Source organism: Ranitomeya variabilis, chromosome 1, assembly GCF_051348905.1.
Source record: "Ranitomeya variabilis isolate aRanVar5 chromosome 1, aRanVar5.hap1, whole genome shotgun sequence".
NCBI lineage: Eukaryota > Metazoa > Chordata > Amphibia > Anura > Dendrobatidae > Ranitomeya > Ranitomeya variabilis.
Genome location: NC_135232.1, coordinates 265,313,728 through 265,331,632, shown reverse-complemented (window position 1 = coordinate 265,331,632; position 17,905 = coordinate 265,313,728). Strand labels below are relative to the sequence as shown.

Sequence of the window (17,905 nt, the reverse complement as noted above, 5' to 3'; positions counted from 1 at the left end):
GGAAATGATGTACACAGAAATGAAATCAGAATTCAGCAAAGGAGGCCAATACTAAACTTGATAGACAGAGAGAAAAGGATACTGTGCGGTCAGTATTAAAAACTACAAAATCCACGCAGAGTTTACAAAAATGAACTCCACACCGACTCGCGGTGTGGAGGGGCAAATCTGCTTTCCCAGAGCTTCCAGCTAGCCTGAATAAGACTGTTGTGAATTCTGTTCTCGAACTCCCTCCTGTGGTTATGAATGGTACTTCGGCGAGTTCTGCCCATGGACTCCCTCTGGTGGCTGTGAGTGGAGCTGCTGGTTCTGAGGTTCCTTCTCCAGCTGACCTCGTTTAGGCCTTGGCTGGCTGCTCTATTTAACTCCACTCAGATCATTACTTGATGCCAGCTGTCAATGTCCTAGTACTGGTTCAGTTCTCTTGGATCTTTCAGATGACCTGTCTACTTCAGCAAAAGCTAAGTCCCTGCTAGCTTATTTGTTACCACGGTGTTTTTGTCCAGCTTGCTATTATGATTTTGTCTTGTTAGCTGGAAGCTCTGAGATGCAGAGTGGCACCACCACGCCGTGAGTCGGTGCGGTGCTCTCTTTTGCACACTCTGCGTGTTTTTTTTTGTTAGTTTGTTATGCTGACCGCAAAGATACCTTTTCTATCTTCAGTCTGTTTAGTTCAGTCCGGCCTCCTTTGCTGAAACCTATTTCATTCCTGTGTTTGTGACTTCCATCTTAACTCACAGTCAATATATGTGGGGGGCTGCCTATTTCTTTGGGGAATTTCTCTGAGGCAAGGTAGGCTGTATTTTCTATCTTTAGGAGTAGTTAGCTCTTAGGCTGTGAAGAGGCGTCTAGGCAGAGTCAGGAACGCTCCACGGCTATTTCTAGTTGTTGTGATAGGATTAGGGGTTGCGGTCAGCAGAGCTCCCACTTCCCAGAGCTCGTCCTGTATTACTAGTTTGCTCATCTGGTCATTTCTAGTGCTCCTAACCACCAGTTCAATCATAACAGTACAGCTGGCCGGTAAAGTGTTAAATGCATCTCAATAGAGGGATAAGAGAAGTTCTGAGACCATTTTTTTTTTTTTCTGCAGTGTGTTTTGTTTCTCTTTTCCCCTAAATCTCTGGGTGTTTCAGGACACAGGTGCAGATATGGACATTCAAAGTCTGTCCTCTTGTGTGGATCAACTCACTGCACGGGTACAAGGCATTCAAGATTATGTAGTTCAGAACCCGATGTTAGAACCCAGAATTCCAATTCCTGATTTGTTTTCTGGGGATAGATCTAAGTTCCTGAATTTCAAAAATAATTATAGACTGTTTTTTGCTTTGAAACCCCGCTCCTCTGGTGACCCCATTCAGCAAGTAAAAATCATTATTTCTTTGCTGCGTGGCGACCCTCAAGACTGGGCATTTTCCCTTGCGCCAGGAGATCCTGCATTGCGTAATGTAGATGCGTTTTTTCTGGCGCTTGGATTGCTTTATGATGAACCAGATTCAGTGGATCAGGCAGAAAAAAGTTTGCTGGCTTTGTGTCAGGGTCAGGATGAAGCGGAGGTATATTGTCAGAAGTTTAGAAAGTGGTCTGTGCTTACTCAGTGGAATGAATGTGCCCTGGCGGCAATTTTCAGAAAGGGTCTTTCTGAAGCCCTTAAGGATGTTATGGTGGGATTCCCCACGCCTGCTGGTCTGAATGAGTCTATGTCCTTGGCCATTCAGATCGATCGACGCTTACGTGAGCGCAAAAATGTGCACCATGTGGCGGTGTTTTCTGAGCAGAGGCCTGAGCCTATGCAATGTGACAGGACCTTGAACAGAGCTGAACGGCAAGAGTACAGACGTCAGAATGGGCTGTGTTTTTACTGTGGTGACTCCACTCATGCTATCTCTGATTGTCCTAAGCACACTAAACGGTTCGCTAGGGCTGCCACCATTGGTACGGTACAGCCAAAATTTCTTTTGTCCGTTACTCTAATTTGCTCTTTGTCGTCCTATTCTGTTATAGCATTTGTGGATTCAGGCGCTGCCCTGAATTTGATGGACTTGGAGTTTGCCAGGCGCTGTGGATTTTTCTTGGAGCCCTTGCAGTATTTTATTCCATTGAGGGGAATTGATGCTACACCTTTGGCCAAGAATAAGCCTCAGTACTGGACTCAATTGACCATGTGCATGGCTCCTGCACATCAGGAGGATATTCGCTTTTTGGTGTTGCATAATCTGCATGATGTGGTCGTTTTGGGTTTGCCATGGCTACAGGTCCATAATCCAGTATTGGATTGGAAATCAATGTCTGTATCCAGTTGGGGTTGTCAAGGGGTACATGGGGATGTCCCATTGTTGTCTATTTCGTCTTCCCATCCTTCTGAAGTACCTGAGTTCTTGTCAGATTACCGGGATGTATTTGATGAGCCCAAATCCAGTGCCCTACCTCCTCATAGGGATTGCGATTGTGCTATTAATTTGATTCCTGGTAGTAAGTTTCCGAAGGGCCGACTGTTCAATTTATCTGTGCCAGAACACGCTGCAATGCGGAGTTATATAAAGGAGTCCTTGGAGAAAGGGCATATTCGCCCGTCGTCGTCACCGTTGGGAGCAGGGTTCTTTTTTGTGGCCAAGAAGGATGGTTCTCTGAGGCCTTGTATAGATTACCGCCTTCTCAATAAAATCACCGTCAAATTTCAGTACCCTTTGCCGCTACTGTCTGATTTGCTTGCTCGGATTAAGGGGGCTAGCTGGTTCACCAAGATAGATCTTCGAGGGGCGTATAATCTTGTGCGTATTAAACGGGGCGACGAATGGAAAACAGCATTTAATACGCCCGAGGGCCATTTTGAGTACTTGGTGATGCCATTCGGGCTTTCTAATGCTCCATCTGTGTTTCAGTCCTTTATGCATGACATCTTCCGAAAGTACCTGGATAGATTCATGATTGTATATTTGGATGATATTTTGGTCTTTTCGGACGATTGGGAGTCTCATGTGAAGCAGGTCAGAATGGTGTTCCAGGTCCTTCGTGCTAATTCCTTGTTTGTGAAGGGGTCTAAATGTCTCTTTGGAGTTCAGAAGGTTTCATTTTTGGGCTTCATTTTTTCCCCTTCTACTATCGAGATGGACCCTGCTAAAGTTCAGGCCATTTATGATTGGACTCAGCCTACTGCTGTGAAGAGCCTACAGAAATTCCTGGGCTTTGCTAATCTTTACCGTCGCTTCATTGCTAATTTTTCTAGTGTTGTTAAACCATTGACTGATTTGACCAAGAAAGGTGCTGATGTGGTCAATTGGTCCTCTGCGGCCGTTGAGGCTTTTCAGGAGCTGAAGCGTCGTTTTTCTTCTGCCCCTGTGTTGTGTCAGCCAGATGTTTCACTCCCGTTTCAGGTCGAGATGGATGCTTCTGAGATTGGAGCAGGGGCTGTTTTGTCTCAAAGAGGTTCTGATGGCTCTGTGATGAAACCATGTGCTTTCTTTTCTAGAAAGTTTTCGCCTGCTGAGCGCAATTATGATGTGGGCAATCGAGAGTTGTTGGCTATGAAGTGGGTGTTTGAGGAGTGGCGACATTGGCTTGAAGGACCCAAGCATCGCGTGGTGGTCTTGACGGATCACAAGAATCTGACTTATCTCAAGTCTGCCAAGCGGTTGAATCCTAGACAGGCTCGATGGTCGCTGTTTTTCTCCCGCTTCAATTTTGTGGTTTCGTACCTTCCGGGTTCTAAGAATGTGAAGGCTGATGCCCTTTCAAGGAGTTTTGTGCCTGATTCTCCGGGAGTTCCTGAGCCGGCTGGTATTCTCAAAGAGGGGGTAGTTTTGTCTGCCATCTCCCGATTTGCGGCGGGTGCTGCAGGAGTTTCAGGCTGATAGACCTGACCGTTGCCCAGCAGAGAAGCTGTTTGTCCCTGATAGATGGACTAGTAGAGTTATCTCTGAGGTTCATTGTTCGGTGTTGGCTGGTCATCCTGGAATCTTTGGTACCAGAGATTTGGTGGCTAGATCCTTTTGGTGGCCTTCCTTGTCACGAGATGTGCGTTCTTTTGTGCAGTCCTGTGGGACTTGTGCTTGGGCTAAGCCCTGCTGTTCTCGTGCCAGTGGGTTGCTTTTGCCCTTGCCGGTCCCGAAAAGGCCCTAGACGCATATTTCCATGGATTTTATTTCAGATCTCCCTGTCTCTGAGGATGTCAGTTATCTGGGTGGTTTGTGATCGCTTCTCAAAGATGGTCCATTTGGTACCTTTGCCTAAATTGCCTTCCTCCTCTGATTTGGTTCCATTGTTTTTCCAGCATGTGGTTCGTTTGCATGGCATTCCGGAGAACATCGTGTCGGACAGAGGTTCTCAGTTTGTTTCAAGATTTTGGCGGTCCTTTTGTGCTAAGATGGGCATTGATTTGTCTTTTTCTTCAGCTTTCCATCCTCAGACAAATGGCCAAACCGAACGAACCAATCAGACTTTGGAAACATATCTGAGATGCTTTGTTTCTGCTGATCAGGATGATTGGGTGTCCTTCTTGCCTTTGGCTGAGTTCGCCCTTAATAATCGGGCCAGCTTGGCCACTTTGGTTTCGCCCTTTTTCTGTAATTCTGGTTTCCACCCTCGTTTTTCTTCAGGGCAGGTTGAGCCTTCGGACTGTCCTGGTGTGGATTCTGTGGTGGACAGGTTGCAGCAAATTTGGACTCATGTAGTGGACAATTTGACATTGTTCCAGGAGAAGGCTCAACGTTTCGCTAACCGCCGTCGCTGTGTTGGTCCCCGACTTCGTGTTGGGGAATTGGTTTGGTTGTCGTCTCGTTATGTTCCTATGAAGGTTTCGTCTCCTAAGTTTAAGCCTCGTTTCATTGGTCCTTATAAGATTTCTGAAATTCTTAATCCTGTGTCATTTCGTTTGGACCTTCCAGCTTCTTTCGCCATCCATAATGTGTTCCATAGGTCGTTGTTGCGGAGATATGTAGCTCCTATGGTTCCCTCCGTTGATCCTCCTGCCCCGGTGTTGGTTGAGGGGCAGTTGGAGTATGTGGTGGAGAAGATTTTGGATTCTCGTGTTTCGAGACGGAAACTTCAGTACCTAGTCAAGTGGAAAGGTTATGGTCAGGAGGATAATTCCTGGGTGGTTGCCTCTGATGTTCATGCTGCCGATCTTGTTCGTGCCTTTCATTTGGCTCGTCCGGATCGGCCTGGAGGCTCTGGTGAGGGTTTGGTGACCCCTCCTCAAGGGGGGGGTACTGTTGTGAATTCTGTTCTCGAACTCCCTCCTGTGGTTATGAATGGTACTTCGGCGAGTTCTGTCCATGGACTCCCTCTGGTGGCTGTGAGTGGAGCTGCTGGTTCTGAGGTTCCTCCTCCAGCTGACCTCGTTAAGGCCTTGGCTGGGTGCTCTATTTAACTCCTCTCAGATCATTACTTGATGCCAGCTGTCAATGTCCTAGTACTGGTTCAGTTCTCTTGGATCTTTCAGATGACCTGTCTACTTCAGCAAAAGCTAAGTCCCTGCTAGCTTATTTGTTACCACGGTGTTTTTGTCCAGCTTGCTATTATGATTTTGTCTTGTTAGCTGGAAGCTCTGGGATGCAGAGTGGCACCACCGCGCCGTGAGTCGGTGCGGTGCTCTCTTTTGCACACTCTGCGTGGTTTTTTTGTTAGTTTTTTATGCTGACCGCAAAGATACCTTTTCTATCTTCAGTCTGTTTAGTTCAGTCCGGCCTCCTTTGCTGAAACCTATTTCATTCCTGTGTTTGTGACTTCCATCTTAACTCACAGTCAATATATGTGGGGGCTGCCTATTTCTTTGGGGAATTTCTCTGAGGCAAGGTAGGCTGTATTTTCTATCTTTAGGAGTAGTTAGCTCTTAGGCTGTGAAGAGGCGTCTAGGCAGAGTCAGGAACGCTCCACGGCTATTTCTAGTTGTTGTGATAGGATTAGGGGTTGCGGTCAGCAGAGCTCCCACTTCCCAGAGCTCGTCCTGTATTACTAGTTTGCTCATCTGGTCATTTCTAGTGCTCCTAACCACCAGTTCAATCATAACATAAGACATCGTGACAAGCTGGACAAAAAGAGACATATTTGCAGAGCAATAGAGTCCAAGCAAATGGACAAACAAAAACTAGCAAAAACTTATCTTTTGCTGACAAGGACAGGCCATATGAGAAATCCAAGGAGAGAACCAAATCCAACCAAGAACATTGACAGCAGGCATGAACTAAAGCCCAGAGCAGGTTTAAATAACAAACCCAGGCAAGGCGATTAGTGAAGGCAGCTGCTACAGCTACCTAAAGGAGCAGCAGTTCCACTCGAAACCACCAGAGGGAGCCCAAGGGCAGAACTCACAAAAATACCATTAGCAACCACAGGAGGGAGCTCCAGAACGGAATTCACAACAAATGACTCTATATATGAGTTTCACTTTTTGTATTGAATAACTGAAATAAATTAACTTGATGATATTCTAATTTTGTGAAAAGCACCTGTGTATGGAGAAGCTAGACTACCCAGGCAACCTGAATGGTCTTCATGCTACCAATAATAAAAAGGAGGACACTAGCAAAACTGGAGAAGACTCAGGAAGGATAAGGAGCTACTAATTGTGGCATACCATATTTTTCGGATTATAAGATGCTCTGGATTATAAGATGCACCCCAAATTTTGAGGAGAAAAATATTATTTTTTTTAATAAAATGGTGGTGCTTCTTATAATCCATGCGTCTTATTGCTCACCAGGGGTGGTGGCTGCGGTGAAGCGGGGTCTCTGCTGGAGGTGGCAGGAGTGGGGTGAAGCTGTAGGCTGCTGGCTGGGATGAGGGGGTATTCTGATGTGCAGCGTGCCGCTGCGGGGGTCTCCACTGCCACTGCAGGGGGCTCTGCCGACATTTTGCGAAAGGCCAGAGCCTCTCTCAGTTCCGCGGTTTCCTGTGCGGTGGACTTTGGGAAAATGGCCACCGAGGGGTGTCGCATGCGCAGATGGAGATCTCGGCACCAAGATCTCGGGAGATGAGATCTCAGTGCTGAAATCTCATCTCCCGAGATCTTGGGGCCAAGATTTCCATCTGCGCATGTAGAAGGATCATCATTATTCTCATTTTCACAAGGAAAGACTAAAAGCAATGGGATGAAACTGAATGGGAGGAGACACAGATTAGATATTAGAAAAAACTTTTTGACAGTTAGGGTGATATATGAGTGGAACAGGCTGCCACGAGAGGTGGTGAGTTCTCCTTCAATGGAAGTCTTCAAACAGAGGCTGGACAGACATCTGTTTGGGATGATTTAGTGACTCCTGCTTTGAGCAGGGGGTTGGACCAGATAACCCAGGAGGTCCCTTCCAACTCTACCATTCTATGATTCTATGGTACCCTTAAAGGTATATACGCATTATAAGATGCACCCTAATTTTCCCCCCAAATTTGGGGGGAAAAAGTGTGTCTTATAATCTGAAAAATATGGTACTTTTACTTCTCATTTTGAGGATTCTCTTGCTGTTACCTCTCCAGTGTACCTGTTGTCACTTTCATTTGTACCAAAGCTAGCGAGATTGATTAAAAATTGCTTATATGACCTAAGGATATTGTCAGACAGTGTTTCCAAAGCTCCTCTTATCCATGGCTATCCAGTGGTGAAGATATTTTGTTTTACATATGGAAATGGCAGTGGGAAGAGTTTTACCTGCATTTGGCGGTCCGCACCATCTGGCCTTATCTTAACTGGTTATATTGATATCCCTGAACCTTGGTTGACTTGCAGCTATAGGGTATGGCCAGCCGGTGTGGCCTACTGATTGCAGCAGAAAGTCTGCTCACCACAAGGGCCAATTGGCTTATGATTTTGTATCGCCATCATGTGGCCATTGGCCTGCTGAGGTTGAGCAGAGCTTCGGCCTCACTGTAACTAGACCATCTAGCTTTACCCATACTGTGATGATTAAGTGTTCCTTTAAATTTTTGGAGCAATATATAAACAGTACATTATCAAGATTAAAATTCCTCAATCTATCATCAACAGCAGTTTCTGAGCTTACACAGTAGATTTATATGTAACTAGGTTGTAATGGGGACAAATGTAGTTTAGGACTAATATAAATCTATTCTCCTTATGTTTCCTTTTTTATACTGATAATCTGCAACTCTATAGCTTAATTCTACCAAAATGTTCAACAATTTTCTTCTTTTAGGAAGAATATCGCTTCCATCACTGAGAGCCTCTGCTTGTTCCCATGTACATGCCGCCATCTTAGGTTTGTTAGTCCGAACTAATCTGCTCTTTAAGGCCCAGGAGATACTACTAGACCCTGGCATCCAGATCACTCAGTTAAAACAGTTTCCAGACTCTCTGACCAAGGAGATATCGCAGATAAAGGAAGAGCTTGCACTTTATCGGATGGGATTCTTTAATACAGTGGTGACCAATACAAGTCTATACAGGACATATTTGCAGTCTAATGGAGACTCTGTGTCTTAGCAAAGATTTGTGTTTATCCATGAATACTGCAGTATATAAATATATAATAATATGGCATAATAAAGTGATATTCCATGCATAAAAATTCCATATAGAAAATTATATTTTTAGCAATGAGTTTTGCCCAAAATTTTTTTGAATGGCAGGGATATATAGAAACCGATAAAATCGGGCATACTCGCTCTCTATCCTCCGTGGAATCATCATAGCCAAACTGGTGGTCTTCATCAGGACCAAAAGCCTGTTCTTTGGTAACCTGACTGCTGAGGCATGTAGTTGACTGGAACTGCGCATCTTCATCCACATGGATGTAATCCGATTACAGGACGTCTTCACTTCTGGTACAGGCACAGACCATAGGTGCCACTTATGCTGTATCTAAAGTGGTTTGATCAGGTGAGGATGTCGGCTTCTATTGGTTTCAATACATCATTGCAATTTACAAAATGTTTTTAATGTTTGGACAAACTCTTTAAAAGGAACTTGCCAACACGTTTTACTGCTCCAATCCACCATCAGCGCTGTATTGGCCTCTAAAGGTTAGGGTCACATCGCGTTAGTGCCATCCATTTAAGGCATCCTAAAATTTTAAAAAATTAACTTTTTTCTACGATTGCGCTAACGCATGGTAGCATTGCGTTGGCATGCATTAGTAATAGAGGTCTATGCACAGAGAACGCTTCCGTTCGTTGTGCGTTAGACAAAACGTACCCGAAAATGCGGTAGACCGGGTTCTAGGGTGCATCACAAAGTAACGCATGATCACTAATGCATACCGATTTTGACATGTGTTAGGATGTGTTACGATAATGGTAGTCTATGGGCTCGATAATGGATCCGTTATATTGCGTTAGTGCCGCTAAGTAACGGATCCGTTAAACGGATCGCCCAAACGCAATGTGAACCTACGCTAAGGCTTGCCATCACGCTCTTATGATACCAACGTGTCCCAAATATTTTGCCACAAAATGTAGTCTAATATCACCATGTGTCATATGTAAAGTACCTTGACTGTCTAAAGGGGCTGCTCCTTATCCAGGAACAGCTAAGCAGAATCCGCTGTAATCATGCCCAAAGAAGTGTGATGAATGCCCCAGGAAGTCACTTACCACCAGGGATTTGCTGGGACATCAATCTTGCATTTTGGGGCATATATTACTGTGGATTCTGCTTGGCTGATGAGGAGCAGCCCCTTTAGGCAGTGACTTAGACAGGTACTTTACATATTATGTCGGTCATATTTTTCGCAAAACGACTGATGATAGGAAGTTTTTGTAAGAGGCTGTTGGTGAACTACAGGAGTAAATTCTGCTGACTGGTTTTCTTTAAAGGGGCCGCCCACTGAAAACAAATTATCACCTATCCTCAGGATAGGTGATAACTTGTTTTAACTAGATAATTCCTTTAAGTATATGTTTTTATGCAAGGCATTTGCAGCTCTCTAGACGAATACATTGACACAGAATTTTACATATTTACCTATTGTTGGACACTAAATTTTAGGGATCTACTCTGATAAAACCATTCACCAACTATATTTCTTTGGACCATTACTTTTTAAACATTTATTTTACATCATTGGCAATTATTTGCATGATATCCATGGTAGATTATATTTATTAATAATGTCTATGACCTCAGCATTCTTTAACATATAGTGTGCTGCTTTCACAACTCTTTTCTATGTATGATCTTGATAAATAAAATATATTTTTTTACTTTTTGAATATCTGTAATTTCTCATTTTAGAGTGGTTTTAGTTTCAGCAAAATGGTATTTTTTTGCACAATGAAATGTTTCCCAGTTTTACAAACCACCTTCTGTATCAATGCCAAATTTTCAGGATCTCTGCTTGTTGTCCTTATGCAGAAATCTTCCTTGCTTGCTTCCAGTGGCTAACGATTAGTCCTAAATATGGACAGATTTTCTGTTCTGATTTGTGTTGGACATACAACCACACATAAGCCTGTCATTACTCTCTAGTGAAAAACCTTGGTTAGGTTGATTATTCATTTTTCAGCAACATTGCAGCTCAATGTGGCCCCTCAAGTACAGATTCAAAATTTGATTATACAGCTCAATGTCGAACATTTTCTAAAGTGTTAAAAGGAGCACTGACAAAAAGGAATGGTATTGGGATCCTTTGTAAAAGAAAGGCACCAGGTACGTTGCCTGTTTTAAGATGAGCATCAAATATCCAGCGCAGGAAAAAGGCAAGCAACTATAGAAAATTAAAAAGTCACCTGTAATATGATTTTGATGGATAACTCGAAGTTTCTGGTCATCCCACCATATAACCTTTATCTTGTACTTAAACAGGTGGTTTGAAGTTGAAAGTAAATTTTATCTAAATCTCTATTTGATGCCATAATCTAAGATATTTTCTAATTTACTTGCTTTAAAAATTCTTTACCATTTCCTATCTACTCTAACCGATGGTCTATTCTTTTTTTTTTTTTACTTCCTTTGATGATGATTCGTTTGAGAGCACCCAGTGCATGCTGGGATACTCAAACAGCGCGTCGTCAGAGCAGGGGACAGAGGCTGTGATCACTGTTACAGCCTCTGCCCTCTCCCTGAAACGAAGCGCCATCAGTGACTCTCGCTTCAGGGGCGGGGCTAGTCCCTGCTGTGTTCCTGTGCATTGTGGGATGTGCAGTCACAGCGCTCACTCATTTACAATACTCAGCGTGCAGGAAACTAGCACCGCCCCGGCAGGTGACGTCACTGGTCTCTGCCGGGTATTGCTAACACTTACTAGCAGTTAGTGTAGTTAGGGAATTTTTAAAGCAAGTATATTAGAAAATAGCTTATATTATGGCATCAAATAGATAGGGATTAGATAAAATTTACTCTCACCTTCGGACCACCCCTTTAAGAATCTCTTCCTGTCAATGTCTAAAGTCCTAAACATAAGCTCTGTTTCACAATGTTACGCACTCTAATGGCTTGCAAATGAGTACAGCTGATTTCTACATCTTTGTGCTCCTTTTACAGCACTGCTTTTTCATAGGTCCAATATTGAATATCACATTGCTGGTGAGAAATTGGGCTTATAAATTGATGCCATCTGCCATCGCCTTCTACATCTACTGCACCCCATAAACTGCCTTGATTCTTTAACTTTAGGTGCTATACTGTGCATTACGGTTACATTTTGTGATTTCCCATTTTCTCAGTATGTAAGAACTAATTCCGTTTCATAGGTTACTAAGATCGTTATAGCTGGAGCACAGTGTCTAAATGTTTTGCATTGTTTCTTTGCAGCACTCGATTTCCTTTAGGCCATGTGCACACGTTAAGTATTTTTCGCGTTTTTTTCGCGTTTTTTCGCTATAAAAACGTGATAAAAACGCGAAAAAAACGCTTACATATGCCTCCTATTATTTTAAGTGTATTCCGCATTTTTTGTGCAAATGTAGCCTTTTTTTCCGCGAAAAAATCGCATCGCGGAAAAAAAAGCAACATGTTCATTAAAATGCGGAATTGCAGGGGATTCCGCACACCTAGGGGTCCATTGATCTGCTTACTTCCCGCACGGGGCTGTGCCCACGATGCGGGAAGTAAGCAGATTATGTGCGGTTGGTACCCAGGGTGGAGGAGAGGAGACTCTCCTCCACGCACTGGGCACCATATAAGTGGTCAAAAAATAAGAATTAACCCCTTCCCGACCCATGACGCCTATGCGGCGTCATGGAATGATCGCGTCCCTGCAGATCGGGTGAAGGGGTTAACTCCTATTTTACCCGATCTGCAGGGAGAGGGGGAGTGGTACTTCAGCCCAGGGGGGGTGGCTTCACCCCCCCGTGGCTACGATCGCTCTGATTGGCTGTTGAAAGTGAAACTGCCAATCAGAGCGATTTGTAATATTTCACCTAAAAAACTGGTGAAATATTACAATCCAGCCATGGCCGATGCTGCAATACCATCGGCCATGGCTGGAAAACCTGAAGTGACCCCCCCCCCCACCCCACCGATCGCCCCCCCAGTGCTCCGTTATGGGGTCCGGTCCCCTCCGTCCTGTGCTCCGCTCCCCCGTCCTCCTGCCCGCTCCCCCCCTGCTCCTATGTCACCCCCCGGTGCTCCGACGCCCCCCCCGTGCCCCGATCTCCCCCCCCTTATACTTACCTAGGCTCCCGGTGTCGGTCCGTCTCCTCGCTGGGCGCCGCCATCTTCCAAAATGGCGGGCGCATGCTCAGTGCGCCCGCCGAATCAGCCGGCTGGCTGATTCATTACAGGTACATTTTGATCGCTGTGGTAGGTTCTAACACAGCGATCAAAATAAAAAAATAATAAATAAACCCCCCCCCCCTTTATCACCCCCATAGGTAGGGACAATAATAAAATAAAGAAAATATATTTTTTTCTTTTTCCACTAGGGTTAGGGTTAGAACTAGGGTTAGAACTAGGGGTAGGGTTAGGGTTAGGGGTAGGGTTATGGCATGTGCACACAGAGCGGATCGGCCACGGATCCGCAGCGGATCGGCCGCGGATCCGCAGCGGATCGGCAGCGGATCGGCAGCGGATCGGCCGCGGATCCGCAGCGGATCGGCCGCGGATCCGCAGCGGATCGGCCGCGGATCCGCAGCGGATTGGCCGCTGCGAATTCGAAGCAGTTTTCCATCAGGTTTACAGTACCATGTACACCTAAGGAAAACCAAATCCGCTGTGCCCATGGTGCGGAAAATTCCGTGCAGAAACGCTGCATTGTATTTTCCGCAGCATGTCAATTCTTTGTGCGGATTCCGCAGCGTTTTACACCTGTTCCTCAATAGGAATCCGCAGGTGAAATCCGCACAAAAAAACACTGGAAATCTGCTGTAAATCCGCAGGTAAAACGCAGTGCCTTTTACCTGCAGATTTTTCAAAAATCGTGCGGAAAGATCTCACACGAATCCGCAACGTGGGCACATAGCCTTAGGGTTAGGGTTGGAATTAGGGCTAGGGTTTGAAATAGGGTTAAGATTAGGCTTGTGGTTAGGGTTACGGATAGGGTTAGGGGTGTGTTGGGGTTACAGTTGTGGTTAGGGTTGGGATTAGGGTTACGGTTGGGATTAGGGTTAGGATTAGGGTTGGAATTAGGGTTACGGGTGTGTTGCGGTTAGGGTTGTGGTTAGGGGTGTGTTGGGGTTAGGGTTGTGATTAGGGTTATGGCTACAGTTGGGATTAGGATTAGGGGTGTGTTGGGGTTAGTGTTGAAGCTAGAATTGAGGGGTTTCCACTGTTTAGGCACATCAGGGGTCTCCAAACGCAACATGGCGCCACCATTGATTCCAGCCAATCTTGCGTTCAAAAAGTCAAATGGTGCTCCCGCCCTTCCAAGCCCCGACGTGCGCCCAAACAGTGGTTTACCCCCACATTTGGGGTACCAGTGTACTCAGGACAAACTGGGCAACAACTGTTGGGGTCCAATTTCTCCTGTTACCCTTGCAAAAATAAAAAATTACTTGCTAAAACATAATTTTTGAGGAAAGAACAATTATTTTTTATTTTCACGGCTGTGCGTTATAAACTTCTGTGAAGCACTTGGGGGTTGAAAGTGCTCACCACACATCTAGATAAGTTCCTTCGGGGGTCTAGTTTCCAAAATGGGGTCACTTGTGGGGTGTTTCTACTGTTTAGGCACATCAGGGGCTCTGCAAATGCAATGTGACGCCCGCAGACCATTCCATCAAAGTCTGCATTTCAAATGTCACTACTTCCCTTCCGAGCCCTGACGTGTGCCCAAACAGTGGTTTACCCCCACATATGGGGTATCAGCGTATTCACAACAAACTGGGCAACAAATATTGGGGTCCAAATTCTCCTGTTACCCTTGTGAAAATAAAAAATTGCTTGCTAAAACATCTTTTTTGAGGAAAGAAAAATGATTTTTTATTTTCACGGCTCTGCGTTGTAAACTTCTGTGAAGCACTTGGGGGTTGAACGTGCTCACCACACATCTAGATACGTTCCTTGGGGGGTCCAGTTTCCAAAATGGGGTCACTTGTGGGGGGTTTCTACTGTTTAGGCATATCAGGGGCTCTGCAAACGTAACATGATGCCCGCAGACCATTCCATCAAAGTCTGCATTCCAAAACGTCACTACTTCCCTTCCGAGCCCCGGCATGTGCCCAAACAGTGGTTTACCCCCACATATGGGGTATCAGCGTACTCAGGAGAAACTGGACAACAACTTTTGGGGTCCAATTTCTCCTGTTACTCTTGCAAAAATAAAAAATTCTGGGCTAAAAAAATATTTTTGAGGAAAGGAAACACATTTATTATTTTCACGGCTCTGCGTTATAAACTTCTGTGAAGCACTTGGGGGTGCAAAGTGCTCACCACACATCTAGATAAGTTCCCTTGGGGGTCTAGTTTCCAAAATGGAGTCACTTGTGGGGAGTTCCTACTGTTTAGGCACATCAGGGACTCTGCAAACGCAACCTGATGCCCGCAGAGCATTCCATCAAAGTCTGCATTTCAAAACGTCACTACTTCCCTTCCGAACCCCGACGTGTGCCAAAACAGTGGTTTACCCCCACATATGGGGTATCAGCGTACTCAGGAGAAACTGGACAACAACTTTTGGGGTCCAATTTCTCCTGTTACTCTTGCAGAAATAAAAAAATTCTGGGCTAAAAAAATATTTTTGAGGAAAGGAAACACATTTTTTATTTTCACGGCTCTGCGTTATAAACTTCTGTGAAGCACTTGGGGGTGCAAAGTGCTCACCACACATCTAGATAAGTTCCCTTGGGGGTCTAGTTTCCAAAATGGAGTCACTTGTGGGGAGTTCCTACTGTTTAGGCACATCAGGGACTCTGCAAACGCAACCTGATGCCCGCAGAGCATTCCATCAAAGTCTGCATTTCAAAACGTCACTACTTTCCTTCCGAACCCCGACGTGTGCCAAAACAGTGGTTTACCCCCACATATGGGGTATCAGCGTACTCAGGAGAAACTGGACAACAACTTTTGGGGTCCAATTTCTCCTGTTACCCTTGGGAAAATAAAAAATTGTGGGCTAAAAAATCATTTTTGAGAAAAGAAAAATTATTTTTTATTTTCATGGCTCTGCGTTATAAACTTCTGTGAAGCACTTGGGGGTTCAAAGTGCTCACCACACATCTAGATTAGTTCCTTGGGAGGTCTAGTTTCCAAAATGGGTTCACTTGTGCGGGAGCTCCAATGTTTAGGCACACAGGGGCTCTCCAAACGCGACATGGTGTCCGCTAATGATTGGAGCTAATTTTCCATTCAAAAAGCCAAATGGCGTGCCTTCCCTTCCGAGCCCTGCCGTGCGCCCAAACAGTGGTTTACCCCCACATATGGGGTATCATCGTACTCAGGACAAACTGGACAACAACATTTGGGGTCCAATTTCTCCTATTACCCTTGGGAAAATAAAAAATTCTGGGCTAAAAATCATTTTTGAGGAAAGAAAAATTTTTTTTTTATTTTCACGGCTCTGCGTTATAAACTTCTGTGAAGCACCTGGGGGTTATAAGTGCTCACTATGCATCTAGATAAGTTCCTTGGGGGGTCTAGTTTCCAAAATGGGGTCACTTGTAGGGGAGCTCCAATGTTTAGGCACACAGGGGCTCTCCAAACGCGACATGGTGTCCGCTAACGATTGGAGCTAATTTTCCATTCAAAAAGTCAAATGGCACGCCTCCCCTTCCGAGCCTTGCCGTGCACCCAAACAGTGGTTTACCCCCACATATGAGGTATCGGCATACTCAGGAGAAATTGCCCAACTAATTTTAGGATCCATTTTATCCTGTTGCCCATGTGAAAATGAAAGAATTGAGGCTAAAAGAAATTTTGTGTGAAAAAAAAGTACTTTTTCATTTTTGCGGATCAATTTGTGAAGCACCTGGGGGTTTAAAGTGCTCACTATGCCTCTAGATGAGTTCCTTGGGGGGTCTAGTTTCCAAAATGGGGTCACTTGTGGAGGAGCTCCAATGTTTAGGCACACAGGGGCTTTCCAAACGCGACATGGTGTCCGCTAACGATGGAGATAATTTTTCATTCAAAAAGTCAAATGGCGCTCCTTCCCTTCCGAGCCTTACCATGTGCCCAAACAGTAGTTTACCCCCACATGTGAGGTATTGGTGTACTCAGGAGAAATTGCCCAACAAAATTTAGGATCCATTTTATCCTGTTGCCCATGTGAAAATGAAAAAATTGAGGCTAAAATAATTTTTTTGTGAAAAAAGTACTTTTTCATTTTTACGGATCAATTTGTGAAGCACCTGGGGGTTTAAAGTGCTCACTATGCTTCTAGATAAGTTCCTTGGGGGGTCTAGTTTCCAAAATGGGGTCACTTGTGGGGGAGCTCCAATGTTTAGGCACACGGGGGCTCTCCAAACGCGACATGGTGTCCGCTAAAGATTGGAGCCAATTTTTCATTGAAAAAGTCAAATGGCGCTCCTTCCCTTCCGAGCCCTGCCGTGCGCCCAAACAGTGGTTTACCCCCACATATGAGGTATCAGCGTACTCAGGACAAATTGGACAACAACGTCCATGGTCCAGTTTCTCCTTTTACCCTTGGGAAAATAAAAAAATTGTTGCTAAAAGATAATTTTTGTGACTAAAAAGTTAAATGTTCATTTTTTACTTCCATGTTTCTTCTGCTGCTGTGAAACACCTGAAGGGTTAATAAACTTCTTGAATGTGGTTTTGAGCACCTTGAGGGGTGCAGTTTTTAGAATGGTGTCACTTTTGGGTATTTTCAGGTATTTTCAGCCATATAGAACCCTCAAACTGACTTCAAATGTGAGGTGGTCCCTAAAAAAAATGGTTTTGTAAATTTTGTTGTAAAAATGAGAAATCACTGGTCAAATTTTAACCCTTATAACTTCCTAGCAAAAAAAAAATTTGTTTCCAAAATTGTGCTGATGTAAAGTAGACATGTGGGAAATGTTATTTATTAACTATTTTGTGTCACATAACTCTCTGGTTTAACAGAATAAAAATTCAAAATGTGAAAATTGCGAAATTTTCGCCAAATTTCCGCTTTTTTCACAAATAAACTCAGAAATTATCGACCTAAATTTACCACTAACATGAAGCCCAATATGTCACGAAAAAACAATCTCAGAATCGCTAGGATCCGTTGAAGCATTCCTGAGTTATTACCTCATAAAGGGACACTGGTCAGAATTGCAAAAAACGGCAAGGTCATGAAGGGGTTAAAATAAAAAATAGTCCTATACTCACCCTCGATGTCTTCCCGCCTCCACTGCATGCTGTCGCTTCGGTTCCTGTAGCTGGTGTGCGGTGAAAGACCTGCCGATGACGTCACTGTCCTGTGATTGGTCGTGAGCGGTCATGTGACCGCTCACGTGACCGAGACGTCACGGAAGGTCCTGTGCGCACACACCAGCTATAGGAAGAGGAACGGACGCCGCTGAGGAGATGTCTGGGTGAGTATAAGCATTTTTTTATTTTTTTTATTATTTTTAAACATTCTATCTTTTACTATAGATG

General features: G+C 44.5%; 2 protein-coding genes across 2 annotated transcripts in view; one reads left to right on the top strand and one right to left on the bottom strand.

The window, feature by feature from the left end:
* LOC143814322 (tRNA (32-2'-O)-methyltransferase regulator THADA-like) overlaps nt 1-10,059 on the top strand; it is a 142,602-nt gene extending 132,543 nt beyond the window's left edge. Inside the window, exon 31 of the mRNA XM_077293446.1 lies at nt 8,145-10,059. Within this exon, the coding sequence (XP_077149561.1) occupies nt 8,145-8,431 (287 nt within the window). The 3' untranslated portion in view covers nt 8,432-10,059. The remainder of the gene's footprint in view (nt 1-8,144) is intronic.
* Nucleotides 10,060-10,874: 815 nt separating this feature from the next.
* Nucleotides 10,875-17,905, bottom strand: part of LOC143814339 (somatomedin-B and thrombospondin type-1 domain-containing protein-like) — a 98,349-nt gene continuing 91,318 nt past the window's right edge. Inside the window, exon 6 of the mRNA XM_077293447.1 lies at nt 10,875-11,709. The gene's annotated coding sequence lies outside the window, so the exon portion shown is untranslated. The remainder of the gene's footprint in view (nt 11,710-17,905) is intronic.